Genomic DNA, 27,225 nt, shown 5'->3' on the forward strand with positions numbered 1-27,225 from the left:
TTTGCAACAACATGGATAGACCTATAATGGTACTATGCAGTGGTATTTGCAAATGATATTATGCAATGGTAAGTGGAAAAAAGAGAAAGACAAATACCATATGATTTTACTTATATGTTGACTCTACAAAAAAGCAGAAACAGACCCATAAAAACAGAGAACTGGTGGTTGCTAGAAGAGAGGGATGGAAGATGGGCAAAATAGGGGAAGGGGAGTGGATTCCCCGTTATGGAATGAGTCAGTCACACGGATAAAAGGTATAACATAGGGAATTTAATAGCACTGTATGGTGACAGAAGGTAGCACAGTTGTGGTGAGCACAGCATAATGTAGCGAGTTGTCAAATTACTATGTTGTACACCTGAAACTAGTGTAACATTGTGTCAACTATACTTGATTAAAAGAAAATCTTGTGGGGGATGCCTGGGTGGCTCAGTCGGTTAAGCAGCTGCCTTCAGCCCAGGTCATGATCCCAGGGTCCTGGGATCGAGTCCCACATCGGGCTCCTTGCTCAGCAGGGAACCTGCTTCTCCCTCTCTCTACCTCTGCTTGTGCTCTCTCTGTCAAAAAAAAAAAAAAAAAAAGAATGGGCGCCTGGGTGGCTCAGTTGGTTGGGCGACTGCCTTCGGCTCAGGTCATGATCCTGGAGTCCCAGAATCAAGTCCCGCATCGGGCTCCCTGCTCGGCAGGGAGTCTGCTTCTCCCTCTGGCCCTCCCCCCTCTCATGTGCTCTCTCTCATTCTCTCTCTCTCAAATAAATAAATAAAATCTTTAAAAAAAATCTTGGGGAATAGTGGAAATGAACTCCAAAGAATTTGAGTGGTTGTGTATTTTGACCAAGAAAGGACACCTGTAGCAGAAAAATGTCTTATAAACAGTTGCTTGGATATACAGTGAAGACTATAAAGTGAATGTGCACAAAGAGAAGTCCCATAGGTGAAAGTTTTCCTAACAAAACCGTCCAATTTTGGAATACCCTCTTGCCTTTATTTCTGCCTTTAAATATCCTTTGTGGTGGAGTTTACCATCAATAATTTGATAAGGATATTGCAGATGGTATTCACTGGGACAGTGCCTTAAAGATCCTATCCTTTGGTAAGCGTTCTACACCAAACCCTACATTATTGAGAAACCATACAGAATAATAGTTAAGGTAGTTGAAGCCAGTGGGTATGGAACCAAGAAAGTCTGTGTTCTCACCTTGCTACTGCCTTTAAGTCTCTGTGACCTTGTATGAGTCCACAGGAAATTGTGGCAAGAATATACAAGGGAGAAAAGACAGTCTCTTCAACAAATGGTGTTGGGAAAATTGGACAGCCTGTGAATTATGAAACTGGACCATTCTCTAACACCATACACCAAGATAAACTCAAAATGGATGAAAGACCTCAATGTGAGAGAGGAATCCATCAAAATCCTAGAGGAGAACAGAGGCAGTAACCTCTTCGACATCGGCCACAGCAACTTCTTTCAAGACACGTCTCCAAAGGCAAGAGAAACAAAAGCAAAAATGAACTTTTGGGACTTCATCAAGATAAAAAGCTTCTGCATAGCAAAGGAAACAGTCAACTAAGAGGCAACCCACGGGATGGGAGAAGATATCTGCAAAGGACATTTCAGATAAAGGGCTGGTATCCAAGTTATACAAAGAACTTCTCAAACTCAACACCCAAAAAACAAAGAATTCAGTCAAGGAAGGGGCAGAAGACATGAACAGACACTTCTCTAAAGGAGACATGAATGACTAACACATGAAAAAATGCTCCACATCACTTGGCATCAGGGAAATACAGATCATAAACCACAATGAGATACCACCTCACACTTGTCAGAATGGCTAACATTAACAAGTCAGGAAATGACAGATGTTGGCAAGGATGTGGAGAAAGGGGAACCCTCCTATACTGTTGGTGGGAATGCAAGCTGGTACAGCCACTCTGGAAAACAACACAAATAGTTCCTCAAAAAGTTACAAATAGAGCTACCCTACAACCCAGCAATTGCACTACTGGGTATTTACCCCAAAGATACAAATGTAGTGAAACAAAGGGGCACCTGCATCCCAATGTTTATAGCATCAATGTCCACAATAGCCAAACTATGAAAAGAGCCTAGATGTCCAGGAACAGATGAATGGGTAAAGAAGATGTGGTGTATATATACAATGGAATGTTATGCAGCCAACAAAAAAATGAAATCTTGCCATTTGCAACGACCTGGATGGAACTAGAGGGTATCATGCTCAGCGAAATAAGGCAATCAGAGAAAGAAAAGTATCCTATGATCTCACTGATATGAGGAATTTGAGAAATAAGACCGAGGATCATAGGGGGAGGGAGGGAAAAATGAAACAAGACAAAACCAGAGAGGGAGACAAACCATAAGAGACTCTTAATCTCAGGAAACAAACTGAGGGTTGCTGGAGAGGAGGGGGGTGGGAGGGATGGGGTGGCTGGGTGATGGACATTGGGGAGGGTATGTGCTATGGTGAGCCCTGTGAATTGTGTAAGACTGAGGAATCACAGACCTGTACCCATGAAACAAATATATGTTAGAAAATATTTGTTAAAATTTTTATTAATTTAAAAAAACAGTATGGAGGTTCCTCAAAAAGTTGAAAATAGAGCTACCCTATGATCCAGCAATTGCACCACTGGGCATTTACCCCAAAGCTACAGATGTAGTGAAAAGAAGGGCCATATGCACCCCAATGTTCATAACAGCAATACCCACACTGGGGAAAGAGCGGAGATGTCCACTGATGGATGAGTGAATAAAGAAGGGTGGGGGTGTGTGTGTGTGTATGGAAACTGGAGGGTGTTGTGCTGAGTGAAATAAGTCAATCAGAGAAACAATTATCATATGGTTTCACTCATGTGGAATATAAGAAACAGTGCAGAGGACCATAGGAGAAGGGAGGGAAAGCTGGGAAGTCATCAGAGAGAGAAAACCCATGAGAGACTCTTAACTACAGGAAATAAACTGAGGGTTGCTGGAGGGACAGTGGGTGGGGGGATGGGGTTATTGAGTAATAGGCATTAAGGAGAGCATGTGATTTGATGAGCACTGGATATTATATGCAACTGATAAATTATTGACCACTACATCTGAAACTAATGATGTACTATATGTTGGCTAATTAAATTTTAAAATCTCCATATGATCCAGCAATCCCAATTGTGGGTATATATCCAAAAAAATTAAAACCAGGTTCTCAAAATGATATCTACATTCCCATGTTCATTGCAGTAATATTCACAATTGCCAAGATACAGAAACACCTTAAATATTTTTCAACAGATGAATGAAGAAAAGGTGGTATATACTTATAACAGATTGTTTAGACTTGAAAAGTAAGGAAATTCTGGATATGGGACAAAATAGATGAATCTAAAGGACATTATGCTAGGTGAAATAAGCCAGGTAGAGGAAGACAAATACTGTACAATTTCTTTTATGAGATCTAAAAGAGTCAAACTGGCATTTTTCAAGGAGCTGAATAATCTTAAAATTTGTATGGAAGCAGAAAAGACCCTGAATCACCAAGGGAATGTTGGAAAAGAAAAACAAAGCTGGGGGCATCATGTTGCCGGACTTCAAGCTATATTACAAAGCTGTGATCACCAAGACAGCGTGGTATTGGCACAGAAACAGACACATAGATCTATGGAACAGAATAGAGACTCCAGATATGGGCCCTCAACTCTATGGTCAACTAATCTTTGACAAAGCAGGAAAGAATATCCAATGGGGAAAAAAGTCTCTTCAATAAATGGTGCTGGGAAAATTAGACAGCCACACACAGAAGAATGAAACTGGACCATTCTGTTACACCACACACAAAGATAAACTCAAAATGGATTCTTGTCTCACACTGAGGTCTTTCCCCCATCAAAATCCTAGAGGAGAATATGGGCAGTAACCTTTTCAACATCAGCCACAGTAACTTCTTTCAAGACACATCTCCAAAGGCAGGGGAAAAAAAGCAAAAATGAACTTTTGGGATTTCATCAAGATAAAAAGCTTCTGCACAGCAAAGGAAACAGTCAACTAAGAGGCAACCCATGGGATGGGAGAAGATATTTGCAAAGGACATTTCAGATAAAGGGCTGGTATCCAAGTTATACAAAGAACTTCTCAAACTCAACACCCCAAAAACGAAGAATCCAGTCAAGGAATGGGCAGAACATATGAAAAGACACCTCTCCAAAGGAGACATACAAAGGACTAACACATGAAAAAATGCTCAACATCACTAGCCAACAGGGAAATACAGATCAAAACCACAATGAGATACCCCCTTACACCAGTTAGAATGGCAAAAATTAACAAGACAGCAAACAAATGTTGTCGAGGATGTGGAGAAAGGGGAACCCTCTTACATTCTTGGTGGGAATGCAAGCTGGTGCAGCCACTCTGGAAAACAGTATGGAGGTTCCTCAAGATGTTAAAAAATAGAGCTACCCTATCACCCAGCAACTGCACCACTGGGTATTTACCACAAAGATACAGATATAATGGGCGCCTGGGTGGCTCAGTTGGTTAAGCGACTGCCTTCGGCTCAGGTCATGATCCTGGAGTCCTGGGATCAAGTCCCGCATCAGGCTCCCTGCTCGGCAGGGAGTCTGTTTCTCCCTCTGGCCCTCCCCCCTCTCATGCTCTCTCTCATTCTCTAATAAATAAAATCTTTTAAAAAAAGATACAGATATAGTGAAACGAAGGGGCAGCTGCACCCCAATGTTCATAGCAGCAATGTCCACAATAGCCAAACTATGGAAGGAGCTGAGATATCCTTCAACAGATGAATGGATAAAGAAGATGTGGTACATATATCCAATGGAATATTACTCAGCCATCAGAAAGGATGAATACCCACCATTTGCATCGACATGGATGGAACTGGACGGGATTATGCTAAGTGAAATCAGTCAAGCAGAGAAAGACTATCATATGGTTTCACTCATATGTGGAATATAAGGAATAGCATGGAGGAGCACAGGGGAAGGGAGGGAAAACTGAAGGGGGAGAAATCAGAAGGAGACAAACCATGAGAGACTATGGACTCCAGGAAACAAACTGAGGGTTTCAGAGGGGAGAGGGTGGGGGATGGGGTAGCCAGGTGATGGGTATTGAGGAGGACAAGTGTTATGATGAGCACTGGATGTTATATGCAACTAATGAATCATTGAACACAGCATCAAAAACTAATGATGTACTATACGGTGGCCAACTGAACCTAATGAAAGAGTCAAACTTGGAAAAACAGAACATTGACTGGCAGTTACCAGGGGCTCTGGGGATGGGCAAACTCAGAGTTACTGCTTAACAGGTAGAAAATTTTAGTTATGCAAGACAATTAAGTTGTAGCTATCTGTTCAACATTGTGCCTACAGACAACATAAGTTTTTAAATCTGAGATTTTTGGGGAGATAGTGGAGGGAGAGGATCCTGTGCTCACCTCATCCCATGGACACATTGAGAAAACTGTATCTATACAACTAACTGTGAAGATGACCTGAAGACTGCAGAACAGATCTTCCACAGCTAATCATGGAGAGAAACCACACTGAAAAGGGTGGAGGGGTGGAGATGCCATTGGGAACTAAAACCCTAGCACAACTAGCCACCCATAGGAGAGACATCACAAGCATGGGGAAGTGGATCAGATCCCACCCAAGGTACCCCAGGCACTGGGGACCCACAATGAAAAAATAAGTTCCCATAACATTTGACTTTGAAACCCAGCAGGGCTTAACCCTGAGAGCTTTAAAAAATTAGCAGGCTAAATTTTATTTAACATAGTACTTTAAGTCCTAGCCACAGCAATCAGACAAAAAAAAAAAAAAAAAAAAAGGCACCCTTATTGGTAAAGAAATTAAACTGTCACTATTTGCAGATGACACAATTCTATACATAGAAAGTCCTAAAGACTCCTCCCCAATAAACTGCTAAAAGCAATAAATAAAACTTCAGGATACAAATTTAATACCCAGAAGTCAGCAGTATTTCTGCACACTAATAAGAAAGTAGCATAAAGAGAAATTAAGAAAATAACTCCATTTGCAATGGCATCAAAAAGAATAAAATACCTAGGAATAAACTTAACTGAAGAGGTGAAAGACTTGTACTCTGTAGACTATAAAACATTGATGAAAGAAGTTGAAGATGCCACAAAGGTAAAGATATTCCATGCTCATGGCTTGAAAAAAAAAATACTATTAAAATGTCCATATTATTGCAAACAACCTACAGATTCAAGGCAATCCCTGTCAAAACACCAACAGCATTTTTCACAAAACTAGTACAAACAATACTAAAATTTGTATGGAACCACAAAACACATCAAATAGCCAAAGCAATCTTGAGAAAGAAGAACAAAGCTGCAGGTCTCACAATCCCAGATTTCAAGATATACTAGAAAGCTGTAGTAATCAAAACAGCATGGTACTGGCACAAAAACAGACACATCAATCAACAGAATAGAGAGCCCAGAAATAAACCCACCCTTCCATGGTCAATTACAAAAGAAGAATATTTAATGGGGGAAAAGATTGTCTCTTCAATAAATGGTGCTGGAAAAACGATAGCTACATGCAAAAGATTCAAATTGGACTTTTTTTTTTTTAACATTATACACAAAAATGAACTCAAAATGAAAGACCTAAATGTGAGACCTGAAACCATAAAACTAGAAGAGAGCACAGGTAGTAATCTCTTGGACATCACCCTTAGCAACATAGTTATGGATAGGTCTCCCCAGGCAAGGGAAACAAAAGCAAAAATAAACTATTGAGACTACATGAAAATAAAAAGCTTTTGCACAGCAAGGAAACCATCAACAAAACAAAAAGGCATGGGGCGCCTGGGTGGCTCAGTTGATTAAGCGACTGCCTTCGGCTCAGGTCGTGATCCTGGGGTCCCGGGGTCGAGTCCCGCGTCGGGCTCCCTGCTCAAGCAGGGAGTCTGCTTCTCCCTCTGACTCTCCCCCCCTCATGCTATCTCTATGTCATTCTCTCTCTCAAATAAATAAATAAATAATCTTTAAAAAAAAACAAAAACAAAAACAAAAAAAACAAAAAGGCAAGCTACTGAATAGGAGAAGATATTTGCAAACAACATATCTCCCAAGAGGTTAATGTCCAAAATATATATAAAATTATACAACTCAACAACACAAACTATCCAATTAAAAAATAGGCAGAATAGACATTTATCCAAAGACATATGGATGGTCAACAGACACATTGAAAAGAGGCTCAATGTCACTCATCATCAGGGAAACGCAACTCAAAAAACACAGTGATATACTACCTCACACCTGTCGGAATGGCTAGAATCAAAAAGACAAGAAATAAGTGTGGGGTGAGGATGTGGAGAAAAAGAAACCCTCACACACTGTTGGTGGAAATATAAACTGGTGAAGCCACTGGGGAAAACAGTATGGATGTTCCTCAAAAAATAAAAATAAAAATAAATGATCCAGTAATTCCATTACTGAATAAAGAAGATGAAAACGCTAATTTGAAAAGATATATGCACCTTTATGTTTATTGTAACATTATTTACAATAGCCAAGATATAGAAGCAACCCAAGTGCCCATTGATAAATGGATATAGAATGGTATAATATATACAATGGAATATTAGCCATGAAAAAGGATGAGATTTGCCATTTACAACAACATGGGTGGACCCAGAAGGCATTACACTAAATGAAATAAGTCAGGATGAAAAAGACAAATACCATATGATTTTTACTTATGTGTAGAATCTAAAAAAAAAAAAAAAAAAAGAATAAATAAAACATAAAGCAGACCCATAAATATGGAGAAGAAACTGGCGGTTATCAGAGGGGGTGATGGGCAGAATAAAGGGCATTGAGAAGTACAACTTCCAGTTATAAATTATGGTGATGAAAATACACTTAAGAAATATAGACAGCTCAGTGATGGGTATTAAGGAGGGCATGTACTTCATGGAACTCTGGGTGTTATACGAAAACAATGAATCATGGAACACTACATCAAAAACTAATGATGTACTGTATGGTGACTAACAAAATTAAATTAAATTTAAAAATAAACAATTAGAATTTAAATCTCAAAAAAAGAAATATAGACAGTAATATTTTAATGTTGTGACAGATGGTGACTACACAACATGGGAAGCACTGAGTAATGTATAGAACTATCAAATCAAATTTGTATATTGTGCATCTGAAAGTAACATAACATTGTATGTTAATTATACTTCAATTAAAAAAGAAGTTAGGCAGTGCCTCACTAACTGAGTTGCAGAGTATGTGATTCTTGATCTAGGGATTCTAAGTTCAAGCCCCACGTTGGGTGTATTGATTAAAAAAAAAAAAAGCTTTTATTTTTAAGTAAAGAGAGAACTTCAAAGATAATTGAGAAAGATCCCTGTTGCTCAGTTTGATTTGCTGGATTTGTTCTGTGGTTGGTATGATTTGCAAGAGTAGACACTTAAAAGATAGCCAGTATGAAGTTTCTAATAGCTGTCTTAGCTTCAAGTTTGTTTTCTTGCCAATAACTATCTTTTCCTGACTCGTATCTCAAAAATATGCAGAGGATGAAGCTGTTGATTGTGAAGTATAATTTTTATGAAAAGCATAAAATTTTTATTCAGACTTTCTGATGATTTTTTCTGAAATAGGTGACTTGGGTTATGTTGCTTGGAAAATCAAACACAGAGATAGAGATTTCCATGCAGGAAGCTTACTGGGGGGTGTTCTGAGGAACAACACCTATATAGGAGTGTGAGAAGCAGAGCTGACAGAGAGTAGTTTGGCTACAAGGCTGGTGTATCAGATAAATCAGCCTATAACATGTATAGCTATATAGTTGAGAAAGCTTTCCAGAATTGTCCCAAAACTGTCTGACCAACTGTCCTTCAGAAATGAAGGAGAGATAAAACTTTCTTGAACAAACAAAAGCTGAGGGAATTTATCACAACTTGACCTGCTTTACAAGAATGCAAAAGAACACTGTTGGTAGGAATGCAAGTTGGTACAGTCACTCTGGAAAACAGTATGGAGTTTCCTCAGGAAGTTAAAAATAGAGCTACCCTAAGACCCAGCAATTGTACTACTAGGGATTTACCCGAAAGATACAGATGTAGTGAAAAGAAGGGGCACATGCACCACAATGTTCATAGCAGCAATGTCCATAATAGCCAAACTGTGGAAGGAGCTGAGATGCCCTTCAACAGATGAATGGATAAAGAAGATGTGGTCCAGGGAGTGTACAAAAAGATGGCTGAGGATTAGGGGACCCTATTCCAACTGGTCCCCTGAATTGAGGTGGATATCTACCAGACCACTATGAACACCTGAAATCAGCCTGAGATGTAAGAAGGTAGATCTGGATCTCTACAATTAGAATATCATAGGCAGTTGGTTTCGAGGTATGAAGTGGGGAGCTGTGATTCCACGGGCAGATATCAGAAGACAAATAGAAGGGGGTGGGAGCAGATGGGATCCTGCACCGCTGGTGCGAGAAAGCCTCCCGCACTGGGGATGGGGCATAGACTCAGAGACCAGTAGCGGTGGGGAAAGGACTTTAGGACAGCCCCCCAGACTGAAACCTGGAGCTGCCAGGGCACGCATGTGAACTGGGGTGGGCTGGCTGGCAGTTTTAGAAGCACAAAGTGCAGAGACAAGCCCCGACCTGGAGGCGAGAGCTGAGAGTGCTGCTGAGGGGCGCACAACCCAGGGTGCTGCAGTTTTTAGCAGCATAGACAGAAATGGAGATAGTGTGGCCTGGAGAGCTCACTGAAGAACAGACTGCGATCTCTCTGTTCTGAGACAGAGGGTTGGAAATGGTCTCTTCTGCTCTGACTCTTGGAAGAGACATGGAAGGCCACCAGGAAAAGCCGTCAGAGAAAAAAAGCCCCCAAAAAACGTTTTTCACTGAGCCCATTCCCCCCCCACACATGGGACAGGGTAACCCCCAAACAGGGTTGCCTGAGTAACGGTGCGACAGGCACCTCCCCCAGAAAACAGGATTTGGGTTAGGGACAGGCTGGAAGAACAAGAGGCTGACAACTCTAATGTCCCTATAAAACAGGTGCATCTTGCTTGGGTTGTGGTCAATAATTTGGACTCTGTATACTCCTACAACCACTCAACAGAATGACTAGGAGGAGGAAACCCCCAAATAGGAAAGACTCAGAGACTGTGACTTCTGCCACAGATTTACAAATGGATGCAGATATAACCAAGATGTCAGAAATGGACTTCAGGGTAACAGTTATGAAGACAATAGTGAGAATGGAGAAATAGATTCATGGCAACATAGAGTCGCTAAGGGCAGAAATGAAAGCTGAACTGGCAGAACTTAAAAATGCTATCAATGATGGGGCGGCTGGGTGATAGACATTGGGGAGGGTATGTGCTATGGTGAGCGCTGTGAATTGTGCAAGACTGTTGAATCACAGATTTGTACCTCTGAAACAAATAATATATGTTTAAAAAAGAAGAAGAAGAAGATACCAGGAGGGGAAGAATGAAGTGGGAGAGGAACCATGAGAGACGATGGACTCTGAAAAACAAACAGGGTTCTAGAGGGGAGGTGGGTGGGAGGATGGGTTAGCCTGGTGATGGGTATTAAAGAGGGCACGTTCTGCATGGAGCACTGGGTGTTATACGCAAATAATGAATCATGGAACACTACATCAAAAACTAATGATGTAATGTATGGTGATATAATAAAAAAATAATTAGCTTTAAAAATCTTATCGATGAGATCCAATCTAATCTAAATATTCTAACAGCTACAGTAAACGAGGCAGAAGAACGAATTAGTGATCTAGAAGACCAACTGATAGAAAAGAAGGAAAAAGAGGCGGCCTGGGAGAAACAGCTCAAAATCCATGAAAACAGAATTAGAGAAATAAGTGACGCCATGAAACGTTCCAATGTCAGAATTATTGGGATCCCTGAGGGATGGAGAGAGACAGAGGACTAGAGGATATATATGAGCAAATCATAGCTAAGAAATTCACTAATCTGGGGAATGAAACAAACATTTGTGTCCTAGAGGCAGAGAGGACCCCTCCCAAGATCAAGGAAAACAGGCCAACGCCCTGACATGTAATAGTAAAACTCACAAATCTTAGAACCAAGAAACCATCTTAAGGGTAGTTAGGGAGAAGAGATTCCTTACATACAGAGGGAAGAATATCAGAACGTCAGACCTATCCACAGAGACCTGGCAAGCCAGAAAGGCCTGGCAAGACATATTCAGGGTGCTAAACGAGAAGAACATACAGCCATGAATACTTTATCCGGCAAGGCTGACATTTAGAATGGATGGAGAGATGCAGAGCTTCCAAGTCCAGCAGAAACTGAAAGAATATGTGACCACTAAGCCGGCCCTGCAAGAAATATTAAGGGGGGGTTCTATAAAAAGAGAAAGACCCCAAGAGTGATATATAACAGAAATTTACAGAGACAATCTATAGAAACAAGGACTTCACAGGCAACATGACAATAAATTCATATCTTTCAATAATCACTCTCAAAGAGAACAGCCCAAATGCTCCCATAAAACAGCACAGGGTTGCAGATTGGATAAAAAGACAGAACCCACCCATATGCTGTCTACAAGAGACTCATTTTGAACCTAAAGATATATCCAGACTGAAAGTGAAGGGATGGAGATCCATCTTCCATGCCAGCGGACCTCAAAAGAAAGCTGGGGTAGCAAAGATTATATAAGACAAATTAGACTTTAAGCTAAAGACTGTAGTTAGAGACACGGAAGGACACTATATTATTCTTAAAGGATCTATCCAACAAGAAGATCTAACAATTGTAAATATCTATGCCTCCACCATGGGAGCAGCCAACTACGTAAGACAACTGTTAAGCAAAATAAAGAGTCATAGTAATAATAATATGCTAATAGTAGGAGACCTCAACACTCCACTCTCAGCAATAGACAGATCATCTAAGCAGAAAATCGAGAAAGAAACAAGAGGTTTGACACACTGGACCAGATGGACCTCATAGATATATACAGAACATTCCACCCTAAAACAACAGAATACTCATTCTTCTCAAGCGCACACAGAACTTTCTCCAGAATAGACCAAATACTGGGTCACAAATCAGGTCTCAACCAATACCAAAAGACTGAGATTATTCCCTGCATATTCTCAGACCATATATGCTTTAAAACTGGAACTCAATCACAAGAAAATATTTGGAAGAACCTCAAACACTTGGAAGCTAAAGACCACTCTGCTCAAGAATGTTTGGGTCAACCAGGATATCAAAAAAGAATTTAAACAATTCATGGAAACCAAAGAGAATGAAAACACATCGGTCCAAAACCTATGGGATACTGCAAAGGCAGTCCTAAAGAGGAAATACATAGCCATCCAAGCCTCACTCAAAAAAATAGAAAAATCCTGAATTCACCAACTTTAGACCTTAAAGAACTAGAGGAAAAGCTACAAAGGATTCCTAAGTCATGCATTAGAAGAGAAATAATTAAGATTAGAGCAGAGATCAATGAATTAGAAACCAGAAACACAGTAGATCAAATCAACGAAACTAGAAGCTGGTTCTTTGAAAGAACTAATAAGATCAATAAACCACTGGCCAGACTTATCCAAAGGAAAAGAGAGAGGACCCAAATTAATAAAATTATGAATGAGAGGGGAGAGATCATGACTAACACCAAGGAAATATAAACGATTATCAGAAATTATTATCAACAACTATATGCCAATAAATTAAGCAACTGGAAGAAATGGATGCCTGCCTGGAAACCTATAAACTACCAAGACTGAAACAGGAAGAAATTGACAACCTGAACAGGCCAATAACCAGTAATGAGATTGAAGCAGTGATCAAAAACCTCCCAAAAAACAAGAGTCCAGGGCCTGATGGATTCCCCGGGGGAATTCTACCAAACATTCAAAGAAGAAATACCTATTCTACTGAAGTTGTTTCAAAAAATAGAAACAGAAGGAAAACTTCCAAACTCATTCTATGAGGCCAGCATTACCTTAATCCCCAAACCAGGCAAAGATTCCATCAAAACAGAGAATTTCAGACCGATATCCCTGATGAATATGGATTCCAAAATCCTCAACAAAATCCTAGCTAATAGGATCCAACAATACATTAAAAGGATCAGCCACCACGACCAAGTGAGATTTATCCTCGGGATAGAAGGGTGGTTCAACATTCACAAATCAATCAATGTGATAGAATACACTAATAAGATGAGGGAGAAGAACCATATGGTCCTCTCAAATGATGCAGAAAAAGCATTTGACAAAATACAACATCCTTTCCTGATTAAAACTCTCCAGAGTATAGGGATAGAGGGAACATTCCTCAAGTTCATAAAATCCATCTATGAAAAACCCACAGCAAATATCATCCTCAATGGGGAAAAGCTGAGAGCCTTTCCCTTAAGATCAGGAACACGTCAATGATGCCCACTCTCGCCACTATTGTTCAACATAGTACTAGAAGTACTAGCAACAGCAATCAGACAACAAAAGAAAAGGTATTCAAATTGGCAAAGAAGAAGTCAAACTCTCTCTTCACAGATGACATGATACTTTATGTGGAAAACCCAAAAGACTCCACCCCAAAATTACTAGAACTCATCCAGCAATTCAGTAATGTGGCAGGATACAAAAATCAATGCACAGAAATCTGTTGCTTTCTTATACACTAACAATGCAACTGTAGAAAGAGAAACGATTCCATTTAAAACAGCAGCAAAAACCATAAGATGCCTCGGAATAAACCTAACCAAAGAGGTAAAGGATCTATACTCTAGGAACTACAGAACATTCATGAAAGAAATTGAAGAAGACACAAAAAGATGGAAAAACATTCCATGCTCATGGATCGGAAGAAAAAACATTGTTAAAATGTCTATGCTACCCAGAGCAATCTGTACCTTCAGTGCCATCCTGATAAAAATTCCAATGGCATTTTTCAAAATGCTGGAACAAACAATCCTAAAATTTGTGTGGAATCAGAAAAGACCCCGAATCGCCAAGGAAATGTTGAAAAAAAGAAAAACAAAGCTGGGAGCCTCACATTGCGTGACTTCAAGCTATATTACAAAGCTGTGATCACCAAGACAACATGGTACTGGCACAAAAATAGACATATAGACCAATGGAACAGAATAGAGAGACCAGATATGGACCCTCAACTCTATGGTCAAATAATCTTTGACAAAGCAGGAAAATATATGCAATGGAAAAAAGACAGTCTCTTCAATAAATGGTGCTGAGAAAATTGAACAGCCACATGCAGAACAATGAAACTCGACCATTCTCTAACACCATACACAAAGATAACCTCAAAGTGGATGAAAGACCTCAATGTGAGACAGGAATCCATCAAAATCCTAGAGGAGAACACGGACAGTAACCTCTTTGACATCGCCCACAGCAACTTCTTTCAAGATACATCTCCAAAGGCTAGTGAAACAAAAGCAAAAATGAACTTTTGGGACTTCATCAAGATAAAAAGCTTCTGCACAGCAAAGGAAACAGTCCACAAAACAAAGAGGCAGCCCACAGAATGGGAGAAGATATTTGTAAATGACAGTACAGACAAAGGGCTGATATCCAAGTTCTACAAAGAACATCTCAAACTCGGGGTGCCTGGGTGGCTCAGTTGTATAGCATCTGCCTTCGGCTCAGGTCATGATCCCAAGGTCCTGGGATCAAGCCCCACATCGGGCTCCCTGCTCCTCGGGAAGCCTGCTTCTCCCTCTCCCACTCCCCCTGCTTGTGTTCCCTCTCTTGCTGTGTCTCTCTCTGTCAAATAAATAAATAAAATCTTTAAAAAAAAAAAAAAAGAACTTCTCAAACTCAACACCCAAAAAACAAATAAGTCAAAAAATGGGCAGAAGACATGAACAGACACTTCTCTGAAGAAGACATACAAATGGCTAACAGACACTTGAAAAAATGTTCATCATCATTAGCCATCAGGGAAATTCAAATCAAAACCACATTGAAATACCACCTTACACCGGTCAGAATGGCAAAAATGGACAGGGAAAGAAACAACAAATGTTGGAGAGCTTGTGGAGGAAGGGGAACCCTCTTACACTGTTGGTGGGAATGCAAGTTGGTACAGCCACTTTGGAAAACGGTGTGGATGTTCCTCAAAAAATTAAAAATAGGGCTACCCTCAGCCTCTTCGACCTCAGCAACTTCTTCTTAGAAACATCGCCAAAGGCAAGGGAAGCAAGGGCAAAAATGAACTATTGGGATTTCATCGAGATAAAAAGCTTTTGCACAGCAAAGGAAACAGCCAATAAAACCAAAAGACAGCTGACAGAATGGGAGAAGATATTTGCAAATGACATATCAGATAAAGGGCTAGTATCCAAAATCTACAAAGAACTTATCAAACTCAACACCCAAAGAACAAATAATCCAATCAAGAAATGGGCAGAAGACATGAACAGACATTTCTGCAAAGACATCCAAATGGCCAACAGACACACAGACCAAAAGTGCTCAACATCACTCGGCATCAGGGAAATCCAAATCAAAACCTCAATGAGATACCACCTCACACCAGTCAGAATGGCTGAAATTAACAAGTCAGGAAATGACAGATGTTGGCAAGGATGCAGAGAAAGGGGAACCCTACTACAGTGTTGGTGGGAATGCAAGCTGGGGCAGCCACTCTGGAAAACAGTATGGAGGCTCCTCAAAAAGTTGAAAGTAGAGCTACCCTACAACCCAGCAATTGCACTACTGGGTACTTACCCCAAAGATACAAATGTAGTGATCTGAAGGGGTATGTGCATCCCAATGTTTATAGCAGCATTGTCCACAATAGCCAAACTATGGAAAGAGCCAAGATGTCCATCAACAGATGAGTGGATAGGGCGCCTGGGTGGCTCAGTTGTTTAAGTGACTGCCTTCGGCTCAGGTCATGATCCTGGAGTCCTGGGATCAAGTCCCGCATTGGGGTCCCTGCTCAGCGGGGAGTTTGCTTCTCCCTCTGACTCTCCCCCTCTCATGCTCTCTATCACTATCTCTCTCAATAAATAAAATCTTTAAAAGAAAAAAACAGAGGAGTGGATAAAGAAGACGTGGTATATATACAATGGCATATTATGCAGCCATCAAAAAAAATGAAATCTTGCCATTTGCAACTACGTGGATGGAACTAGAGGGTATTATGCTAAGCGGAATAAGTCAGAGAAAGACAAGTATTATATGATCTCACTGATATGAGGAATTCTTAATGTCAGGAAACAAACTGAGAGTTGCTGGAGTGGCGGGTTGGGAGGGATGGGGTGGCTGGATGATGGACATTGGGGAGGGTATGTGCTATGGCGAGTGCTGTGAATTGTGTAAGACTGATGAATCACAGACCTGTACCTATGAAACAAATAATACATTATATGTTAAAAAAAAAAAAAAAAGATAGTAGGAAGGGAAAAATGAAGGGGCGGGATCAGAGGGGGAGATGAACCATAAGAGACAATGGACTCTGAGAAACAAACAGGGTTTTAGAGCGGAGGGGGGTGGGGGGATGGTTTAGCCCGGTGATGGGTATTAAGGAGGGCATGTACTGCATGGAGCACTGGGTGTTACACGAAAACAACGGATCGTGGATCACCACATCAAAAACCAATGATGTATTATATGGTGACTAACATAACATAATAAAATTTTTAAAAATTATGGGATGCAGCAAAAGCAGTACTAAGAGGCAAGTTTATAGTGATAAAGATCTACATTAAAGAAATAGAATCAGTAAATAATCTAACTTTACACCTCAAGGAACTATAAAAATTACAACCAACTAAATTCAGATTTATCAAGAGGAAGAAAATAATAAAGATGAGAGCAGATATAAACAAAACAGAGAAGAAAAAAAGAGAAAAACCAACAATAATGAGAGTGGGTTTTTTGAAAAGATGAGTAAGTAAAATCAGAAATTAAACTGAGGACATTACAACAGATGTCACAGAAATGAAAAGGATCACAAGAAAATAGAAGGAACAATTATTTGCCAAAAAAACTGGATAACCTAAAAGAAATTAATAATTTCCTAGAGAACTGCAAGACTGACTCCAAAACATCAAAAACTAATGATGTACTGTATGGTGACTAACATAAAAAAAAAAAAAAAAAAAAAGACTGACTCCAAAAGAAAGTTTGAACATATCTATAACTAACAAGAGGATTAAATCAGTAATCAAAGATCTTCTAAAAATGAAAAGCCCAGACCAAGATGGCACAACTGCTGAATTCTTCCAATCATTTAAAAAATGAATACCAACCCTTCTCAAACTCTTCCAAAAAACTGAAGGGGAAGGAACACCTCCAAACCCATTTTATGAGGCGAAATTTACCCTGATATCAGAGCCAAGATATGGAAGTAACCTAAGTGTCCACTGATGGGCAAATGGATAAACAAGATATGGTACGTATGTACAATGGAATATTATTTGGCCATAAAAAAACAATTTTGTGGGGCGCCTGGGTGGCTCAGTCGTTAAGCATCTGCCTTCAGCTCAGGTCATGATCTCAGGCTCCTGGGATCGAGCCCCACATAGGGCTCCCTGCTCAGCAGAAAGCCTGCTTCTCCCTCTCCCACTCCCTGTGTTGTGTTCCCTCTCTCGCTGTCTGTCAAATGAATAAATAAAATCTTTTTTAAAAAGCAATTGTGCCATATGCAACAACATGAATGAATCTTGAGGGTATTGCACTAAGTGAAATAAGTCAAAGACAAAAAGAAATTATATGAACTCATATGTAGAATTTTAAAATAAAAATGAGCTTATACAGAGAACAGATTTAACATATTGGTGGTTGGTAGGTGGGGAGGGGGTCAAAGGGTACAAACTTCTAGTTATAATTACATGATGTGACAGAGGTGTTAGCTAATTCTACCTTGATAATCATACTACATTGATGTAAATATATCAAATTAATACGTTGCACACCTTAGACTTGCATTGTTATATGTCAGTTTCAAATAAAGATGTAAAAAAAATCATTGTGTATTTCATGTAAAAAAATTGGTATTCAGGAGGAAAAAGATGGCAGAGGAGTAGGGGACCCTATTTCAACTGGTCCCCGGAATTGAGCTGGATATCCACCAGACCACTCTGAGCACCCACGAAACCAGCCTGAGATGTAAGAAGATCTGGATCTCCACAAACAGAATATCGCAGGCCGTTGGTTTTGAGGTATGAAATGGGGAGCCATGATTCTGCAGGCAGATATCAGAGGATAAATGGCAGTGGGAGGAAGCCTGGACGTGGGGCTCCTACACCGCCGGTGAGCGACAGCCTCGCACGCTGCGGACGGGCACAGACTCGCAGACCGGTGGCACCGGGAAAGGACTTTAGGCAGCCCCCGGGTCGGAAACCCTGAGCGGCAGGGTCGTGCGGGCGAACTTCAGCCCCCGGGTGGGAAACCTTGAGCAGCGGGGTGGCATGCGTGAACTGGGAGCGGCTGGCGGTTTTAGAAGCACAAAGGGCAGAGACGTGCCCCAACCTGGAGGCAAGACCGGGAGCACTGCAGAGGGGCGCACAACCCAGGCAGCTGCAGTTTATAGCAGCACAGAAACGGAGACGGTGTGGCCTGGAGAGCTCACTGAAGAACAGACTGCGGTCTCTCTGCTCTGAGGCAGAGGGTTGGAAAGTCTCTTCTGCTCTGACTCACGGAAGAGACACAGAAAGCCGCCAGGGAAAGCTGCCAGAGAACAAAAGCCCCCAAAACTGATTCCCACTGAGCCCATCCCCCACCACAGGGGCACAGGGCAACTCTGCCCAAACAGGGTTGCCTGAGTAACAGCGTGGCAGGCCCCTCCCACAGAAGACAGGCTGGGAAAACAAGAGGCCAGCAACCCTAAGGTCCCTAGAAAACAGGTGCATCTTGCTTGGGTTCTGGATAATAATTTGGACGCTATACATTCCCTCAAACACCCATCAACAGAATGACTAGGAGGAAGAGCCCCCAAAATAGAAAAAACTCAGAGATTATGACTTATGCCACAGATTTACAAATGGATGCAGATATAACCAAGATGTCAGAGATGGAATTAGGGCTAGCAATTGTGAAGACAATGGCTGGAATGGAGAAATCAATTAATGGCAACATAGAGTCTCTAAGGGCAAAAATGAAAGCTGAATTGGCAGAACTTAAAAATGCTATCAATGAGATCCAATCCAATCTAGATAATCTAACAGCTAGGGTAAATGAGGCAGAAGAGAGAATAAGTGACCTGGAAGACAATATAATAGATAAAAAGGGAAAAGAGGAGGCCAGGGAAAAACAACTCAGAATCCATGAAAATAGAATCAGAGAAATAAGTGACACCATAAAGCGTTCCAATGTCAGAATAATTGGAATCCTGGAGGGAGTGGAGAGAGAGGACTAGAAGATGTATTTGAGCAAATCGTAGCTGAGAACTTCCCTAATCTGGGGAATGAAACAAACATTCGTGTCCTAGAGGCAGAGAGGACCCCTCCCAAGATCAAGGAAAACAGGCCAACACCCCGGCATGTAATAGTAAAACTTGCAAATCTTAGAACCAAGGAAACCATCTTAAGGGCAGTTAGGGGGAAGAGATTCCTTACATACAGAGGGAGGAACATCAGAATAACGTCAGACCTATCCACAGAGACCTGGCAAGCCAGAGAGGCCTGGCAAGACATATTCAGGGTATTAATGAGAAGAACATGCAGCCAAGAATACTTTATCAGGCAAGGCTTTCATTTAGAATGGATGGAGAGATGCAGAGCTTCCACGACCGGCAGAAACTGAAAGAATATGTGACCACTAAGCCGGCCCTGCAAGAAATATTAAGGGGGGGTTCTATAAAAGGAGAAAGACCCCAAGAGTGATATACAACAGAAATTTACAGGGGCAATCTATAAAAACAACGTCTTCGCAGGCAACATGATGACAATTAATTCATATCTTTCAATAATCACTCTCAATGTGAAGGGCCTAAACGCTCCCATAAAACGGCACAGGGTTGCAGACTGGATAAAAAGACAGGACCCATCCATATGCTGTCTACAAGAGACTCATTTGGAACCTAAAGATACATCCAGACTGAAAGTGAAGGGATGGAGATCCATCTTCCATGCCAGCGGACCTCAAAAGAAAGCTGGGGTAGCAATTCTTATATCAGACAAATTAGATTTTAAACTAAAGTCTATAATAAGAGACACAGAAGGACACTATATCATTCTTAAAGGGTCTATCCAACAAGAAGATCTAACAATTGTAAATATCTACACCCCCAACATGGGAGCAGCCATCTATATAAGCCAACTGTTAACCAAAATAAAGAGTCATATTGATAACAATAGGTTAATTGTAGGAGGCCTCAATACTCCACCCTCAGCAATAGACAGATCATCTAAGCAGAAAATCAACAAGGAAACAAGAGCTTTGAATGATACATTGGACCAGATGGACAGATGTTTACAGAACATTCCACCCTAAAACAACAGAATACTCATTCTTCTCAAGCACACATGGAACTTTTTCCAGAATAGACCATATACTGGGTCACAAATCAGGTCTCAACCAATACCAAAAGACTGAGATTATTCCCTGCATATTCTCAGACCACAATGCTCTAAAACTGGAACTCAATCACAAGAAAAAATTTGGCAGAAATTCAAACACTTGGAAGCTAAAGACCACTCTGCTCAAGAATGTTTGGGTCAACCAAGAAATCAAGAACTTAAACAATTCATGGAAATCAATGAGAACGAAAACACATCGGTCCAAAACCTATGGGATACTGCAAAGGCGGTCCTAAGGAGGAAATACATAGCCATCCAAGCCTCACTCAAAAAAATAGAAAAATCCCGAATTCACCAACTCACTCTACACCTTAAAGAACTAGAGAAAAAGCAACAAACGACGCCTAAGCCACGCATTAGAAGAGAAATAATTAAAATTAGAGCAGAGATTAATGAATTAGAAACCAGAAACACAGATCAGATCAACGAAACTAGAAGTTGATTCTTTGAAAGAATTAATAAGATCGATAAACCACTGGCCAGACTTATCCAAAAGAAAAGAGAAAGGACCCAAATTAATAAAATTATGAATGAAAGGGGAGAGATCACGACTAACACCAAGGAAATAGAAACAATTATTAGAAATTATTATCAACAACTATATGCCAATAAACTGAGCAATCTGGATTAAATGAAGGCCTTCCTGGAAACCTATAAGCTGCCAAGACTGAAACAGGAAGAGATTGACAACCTGAATAAGCCAATAACCAGTAACGAGATTGAAGCAGTGATCAAAAACCTCCCAAAAAACAAGAGTCCAGGGCCTGATGGATTCCCTGGGGAATTCTACCAAACATTCAAAGAAGAAATAATACCTATTCTACTGAAGCAGTTTCAAAAAATAGAAACAGAAGGAAAACTTCCAAACTCATTCTATGAGGCCAGCATTACCTTAATCCCCAAACCAGGCAAAGACCCCATCAAAAAGGAGAATTTCAGACCAATATCCCTGAAGAATATGGATTCCAAAATCCTCAACAAAATCCTAGCTAATAGGATCCAACAATACATTAAAAGGATCATCCACCACGACCAAGTGGGATTTATCCCCGGGATGCAAGGGTGGTTCAGCATTCGCAAATCAATCAATGTGATAGAACACATTAATAAGACGAGGGAGAAGAACCATATGGTCCTCTCAAATGATGCAGAAAAAGCATTTGACAAAATACAACATCCTTTCCTGATTAAAACTCTCCAGAGTATAGGGATAGAGGGAACATTCCTCAAGTTCATAAAATCCATCTATGAAAAACCCACAGCAAATATCATCCTCAATGGGGAAAAGCTGAGAGCCTTTCCCTTAAGATCAGGAACACGTCAAGGATGCCCACTCTCGCCACTATTGTTCAACATAGTACTAGAAGTCCCAGCAACAGCAATCAGACAACAAAAAGAAATAAAAGGTATTGAAATTGGCAAAGAAGTCAAACTCTCTCTTTTTGCAGATGACATGATACTTTATGTGGAAAACCCAAAAGACTCCACCCCAAAATTACTAGAACTCATCCAGCAATTCAGTAATGTGGCAGGATACAAAAATCAATGCACAGAAATCTGTTGCTTTCTTATACACTAACAACGCAATTGTAGAAAGAGCAATTAGAGAAACAATTCCATTTACAATAGCACCAAAAACCATAAGATGCCTCGGAATAAACCTAACCAAAGAGGTAAAGGATCTATACTCTAGGAACTACAGAACATTCATGAAAGAAATTGAAGAAGACACAAAAAGATGGAAAAATATTCCATGCTCATGGATCGGAAGAATAAACATTGTTAAAATGTCTATGCTACCCAGAGCAATCTATACCTTCAATGCCATCCCAATCAAAATTCCAATGACATTTTCCAAAGTGCTGGAACAAACAATCCTAAAATTTGTATGGATTCAGAAAAGACCCTGAATCACCAAGGAAATGTTGAAAAAGAAAAACAAAGCTGGGGGCATCACGTTGCCCAATTTCAAGCTATATTACAAAGCTGTGATCACCAAGACAGCACGGTACTGGCACAAAAACAGACATATAGACCAATGGAACAGAATAGAGAACCCAGATATGAACCCTCAACTCTATGGTCAAATAATCTTTGACAAAGCAGGAAAATATATGCAATGGAAAAAAGACAGTCTCTTCAATAAATGAGGTGCTGGGAAAATTGAACAGCCACATGCAGAAGAATGAAATTCGACCATTCTCTAACACCATTCACAAAGATAAACTCAAAGTGGATGAAAGACCTCAATGTGAGACAGGAATCCATCAAAATCCTAGAGGAGAACATAGGCAGTAACCTCTTTGACATCGCCCACAGCAACTTCTTTCAAGATACATCTCCAAAAGCTAGTGAAACAAAAGCAAAAATGAACTTTTGGGACTTCATCAAGATAAAAATCTTCTGCACAGCAAAGGAAACAGTCCACAAAACAAAGAGGCAACCCACAGAATGGGAGAAGATAAGGGCTGGTATCCAAGATCTATAAAGAACTGCCAAACTCAACACCCAAAAAACAAATAATCAAGTCAAAAAGTGGGAAGATATGAAAAGACACTTCTCTGAAGAAGACATACAAATGGCTAACAGACACATGAAAAAATGTTCATCATCATTAGCCATCAGGGAAATTCAAATCATAATCACACTGAGTTACCACCTTACACCAGTTAGAATGGCAAAAACTGACAGGGCAAGAAACAACAAATGTTGGAGGGGTTGTGGACAAAGGGGAACCCTCTTCCACTGTTGGTTGGAATGCAAGTTGGTACAGCCACTTTGGAAAACAGTGTGGAGGTTCCTCAAAAATTTAAAATTAGAGCTACCCTATGACCCAGCAATTGCACTCCTGGGTATTTACCCCAAAGACACAGATGTAGTGAAAAGAAGGGCCATATGCACCCCAATGTTCATAGCAGCAATGTCTGCAATAGCCAAACTGTGAAAAGAGCCGAAATGCCCTTCAACAGATGAGTGGATAAAGATGTGGTCCATATATACAGTGGAATATTACTCAGCCATCAGAAAATATGAATACCCAACTTTTACATCAACATGGTTGGGACTGGAGGAGATTATGCTAAGTGAAATAAGTCAAGCAGAGAAAGTCAATTATCATATGGTTTCACTTATTTGTGGAACATAAGGAATAACATGGAGGACATTAGGAGAAGGAAGGGAAAAATGGGGGGCTGGGAATTGGAGGGAGAGATGAACCATGAGAGACTATGGATGTGAGAAACAAACAGGGGATTGGTTAGCCCGGTGATGGGTATTAAGGAGGGCACGTACTGCATGGAGCACTCGGTGTTATACGAAAACAATGGATCGTGGATCACCACATGAAAAACCAATGATGTATTGTATAGTGACTAACATAATAAAATTTTTTTAAAAAATTGGTATTCAGTGAATGATTACTGAACAGTATAATCATGGCTATTGTTGAAGCTGACTTCTATAAATTAAGGTTCTTAACAGCCATTTTCAACATTCAAAAGCAGAAATTAGGAGCTATAGAACCTCTAAGGATCAGCAGTAAGAGACCAATAGTAGGAAAACATGAAGCCAAAATATGAGAAGTATGCATCAACCCTAGATAAGAGCCTATTAAAGTAATGACATTGGGGCACCTGGGTGGCTCAGTTGGTTAAGCGACTGCCTTCGGCTCAGGTCATGATCCTGGAGTCCCGGGATTGAGTCCCACATCGGGCTCCCTGCTCAGCAGGGGGTCTGCTTCTCCCTCTGACCTTCTTCCCTCTCATGCTCTCGGTCTCATTCTCTCTCTCAAATAAATAAATAAAATCTTAAAAAAAAATAAATGACATAAAAAGCAAAAATGGAATTCAGCATGTAGAAGACAACACATGTGGTCACCAGCATCAGGATGGTATGGGCGGCTCTGGTCTCTGGGGGAATCTGCGGTGACCATTGGGGCTGTGAATATATGACACTCTGGTGATGCCTGTGCAGGAGCAGCACCATCGAGCCACTGGATCAGACCATGAGGCCCATAAACACGGCATCAGAGATGCACCACAAGACAAGACTTGTATTAGGAGCTAAGGATGAGCAAAACCATTTGCCGTGGGTATGGTTGTATGTGTCCTGTAGACCAGTAACTTTCACAGGAACATAGATATATATATATTTTAAAGATTTTATTCATTTATTTAATTGACAGAGAGAGACAGCGTGAGGGGGAACACAAGCAGGGGGAGTGGGAGAGGGAGAAGCAGGCTCCCCGCTGAGCAGGGAGCCTGATGTGGGGCTTGATCCCAGGACCATGACCTGAGCCAAAGGCAGTCGCTTAACCAACTGAGCCACCCAGGCGCCCCAGGAACATAGATATTAATTAAGACATTGGAGATCCAGCAGATGAACAGGAAGGACCAATGACCTTGGGGGTTCATCCTCTGAACATCCTCCCGCTGTCCTGGGGAAGAGCATGACATACTGAAAGGTGCTCAGGACACTGGTGGAGCACAAGGTGGTGCTCCAAGCCATTTGGTGGATGTAATGGACAAGTGTACACCCAAGAGTGGACAGGGGTTGCCTAAAGACAAAAGCCACCATTGTGAGTGGAATCCCAGTGGAGAGAAGAACCAAGAGATTGGCTACAGCCATGTGGGTGAGAATCATGTTGAAGAGCCTCTGCTTGTGTCCATGCAAGACTGGAGGGATGTTATGGGAGAAGAGGATGACACTGGCAAAAGACCCAACTCCAATCTGTAACAAAAAGATGGTTTTCAGAGCCTCTTCCCCTGTGGTTCTGAAAAGACATGGTGAGGGCTTCAGAGTGGCCTGGAGTGAAGAGTAGGCTGTTAGTGCTGGCATAAGGACTCTTCTTAGTTCTAGGACCTTTTCTTCTCCTGAAAAGGGAGATACACTCATATTCCACAGGAGACTCGACTTGGAGAACATGTCATAGACACAAATTTCATATTATTACTTTGCATTTCTCTTTTATATTCTGTCTCCCCATCAGAATGTAAGTCCATGAACTCAGGAAGCATGCCTGTCTTGGTCAAAAAATATGGTTGACATAGAATGGGTATAAATACATACTTTATAAATGAATATGTGGAAGGAGACAACAAGAATACAGTGTACCATCTTTATAATTCATTGCCATCCTGCCATTATAATGCACTAATAAAGTTAAATGGAAATACAAAAATATACAGATTTTAAGATTTATCTAACTAAAATTACAAGAGAATACATAGTCAACTTCTGAGGACTCAATATTATATATTAGAGTGACAGTACACAAAATGCTTTTCAAAAAGTCAGTAGCCATCTGAATACACATGTCCCTAAAATGTCTTCAGATATTCTATTTCAGTATAGAAAATATCCCTACTGGCCGAAGAATTCTAGTTATTAATAATTCCACAGATTGTAACTTGTTGAGAAGTCAGTTCCTGGAAAGCTTTTTCAAAGTGGTCTCCCACTCACCTCAGTCCACACGAAAAAGTAAACAGGACTCAAAACAGCCAATCAAGATAGGTATTAAAGAGGGCACTTCTTGTGATGAGCCCTGGGTATTGTATGTAAGTGATCACTGAATTCTAATCCTGAAACCAGTATTACACCAGTATGTGAACTAAAATTATTTTAAAAACCTATCAAGTTGTACACCTTCACTATAAAGTTTTATTAGTCAATTACACCTCAATAAAGCTAGTAAAACCCTTCTATCATTAAACCATTGCACAGATTGATTTACATCTCTGAGTTGAGTTCCCACATTTTTTCTTAGTCTTTGATTCTCATTTATAAAATCCAGAGCCAATTAAACTAGGTACCTTAGCTCAAAAGCAACCATAGCACATTTGGGTGGTCCATTAAAATAAAGACTGATCTGAGCCCTTATGAGTGAAAAAGAAGGTTCTGTGACATACAAGAGAAAGATGGACCTATTCTGGCAAAAGGTGTGAAGTCTTCCAAAGGCAATAATCCTAATTGTTACTGTAGGATTCAGAAGCCACAGTGAGAAAGGAAAAATAAATGATATTGAGAAAAACATCTCTGAGTTACTAAACTTTCTTGCTCTTTGGGAAAACTGGGTCCATGTTAGGGGACCTTTGTGTAGACAGGACAGGAAACAGCATGGTGAGTACCTTGTGACCATCAGCTTTGGACTCACCCAGTACGGGTTTTGTTTCTTATTCCCCACTCTTCAATGATAATTAATGGTGCTGGGACATTAGGACACGTCCTTGAGCTCTGAGAACCTGTTCTCTCATTTGTGATATGGGAAGGACAGTGGAACCTTGGGTCAGAGGCTTAACCCTTGAGCAGACGAAGATTCCATCCTCTGCATCCTGAAAGCTCTTACTGCGTGTTACAATCAACCACTTACAAGCTTAGTCCCACCTGGGGTGCGTCACCGCTCTGTGCATCTGATTTCTCATTGAAAAGTAAAGTTTGCTTTAATATGGAACACCACTCAAACCTCATGTGGATATGCAAGGTGGATTTCATGTCAATTATTGATCACAATGGCTAGAACAAAGTTCTCATTAAGTGGTGGGAAGAATTATTTTTATGGTAGGTGTTGTTTCCTTGTTTTGATTACCTACCACTACCAGGGATACAAGGGAAGAATAATGACACGTAAAATGGGAAGAACAGA

At 40.6% G+C, this 27,225-nt stretch overlaps 1 protein-coding gene across 1 annotated transcript; it reads right to left on the reverse strand.

The window, feature by feature from the left end:
• Positions 1-24,173: 24,173 nt before the first annotated feature.
• Positions 24,174-26,415, reverse strand: LOC110573678 (vomeronasal type-1 receptor 4-like). Its single transcript, XM_021682295.1, is given in 5 exon segments — positions 24,174-24,179; positions 24,411-24,727; positions 24,937-25,010; positions 25,012-25,356; positions 26,396-26,415. Coding segments are annotated over 5 exon segments (762 nt in total).
• Positions 26,416-27,225: the final 810 nt, after the last annotated feature.

This window comes from Neomonachus schauinslandi, chromosome 16 (assembly GCF_002201575.2).
Source record: "Neomonachus schauinslandi chromosome 16, ASM220157v2, whole genome shotgun sequence".
Lineage (NCBI taxonomy): Eukaryota > Metazoa > Chordata > Mammalia > Carnivora > Phocidae > Neomonachus > Neomonachus schauinslandi.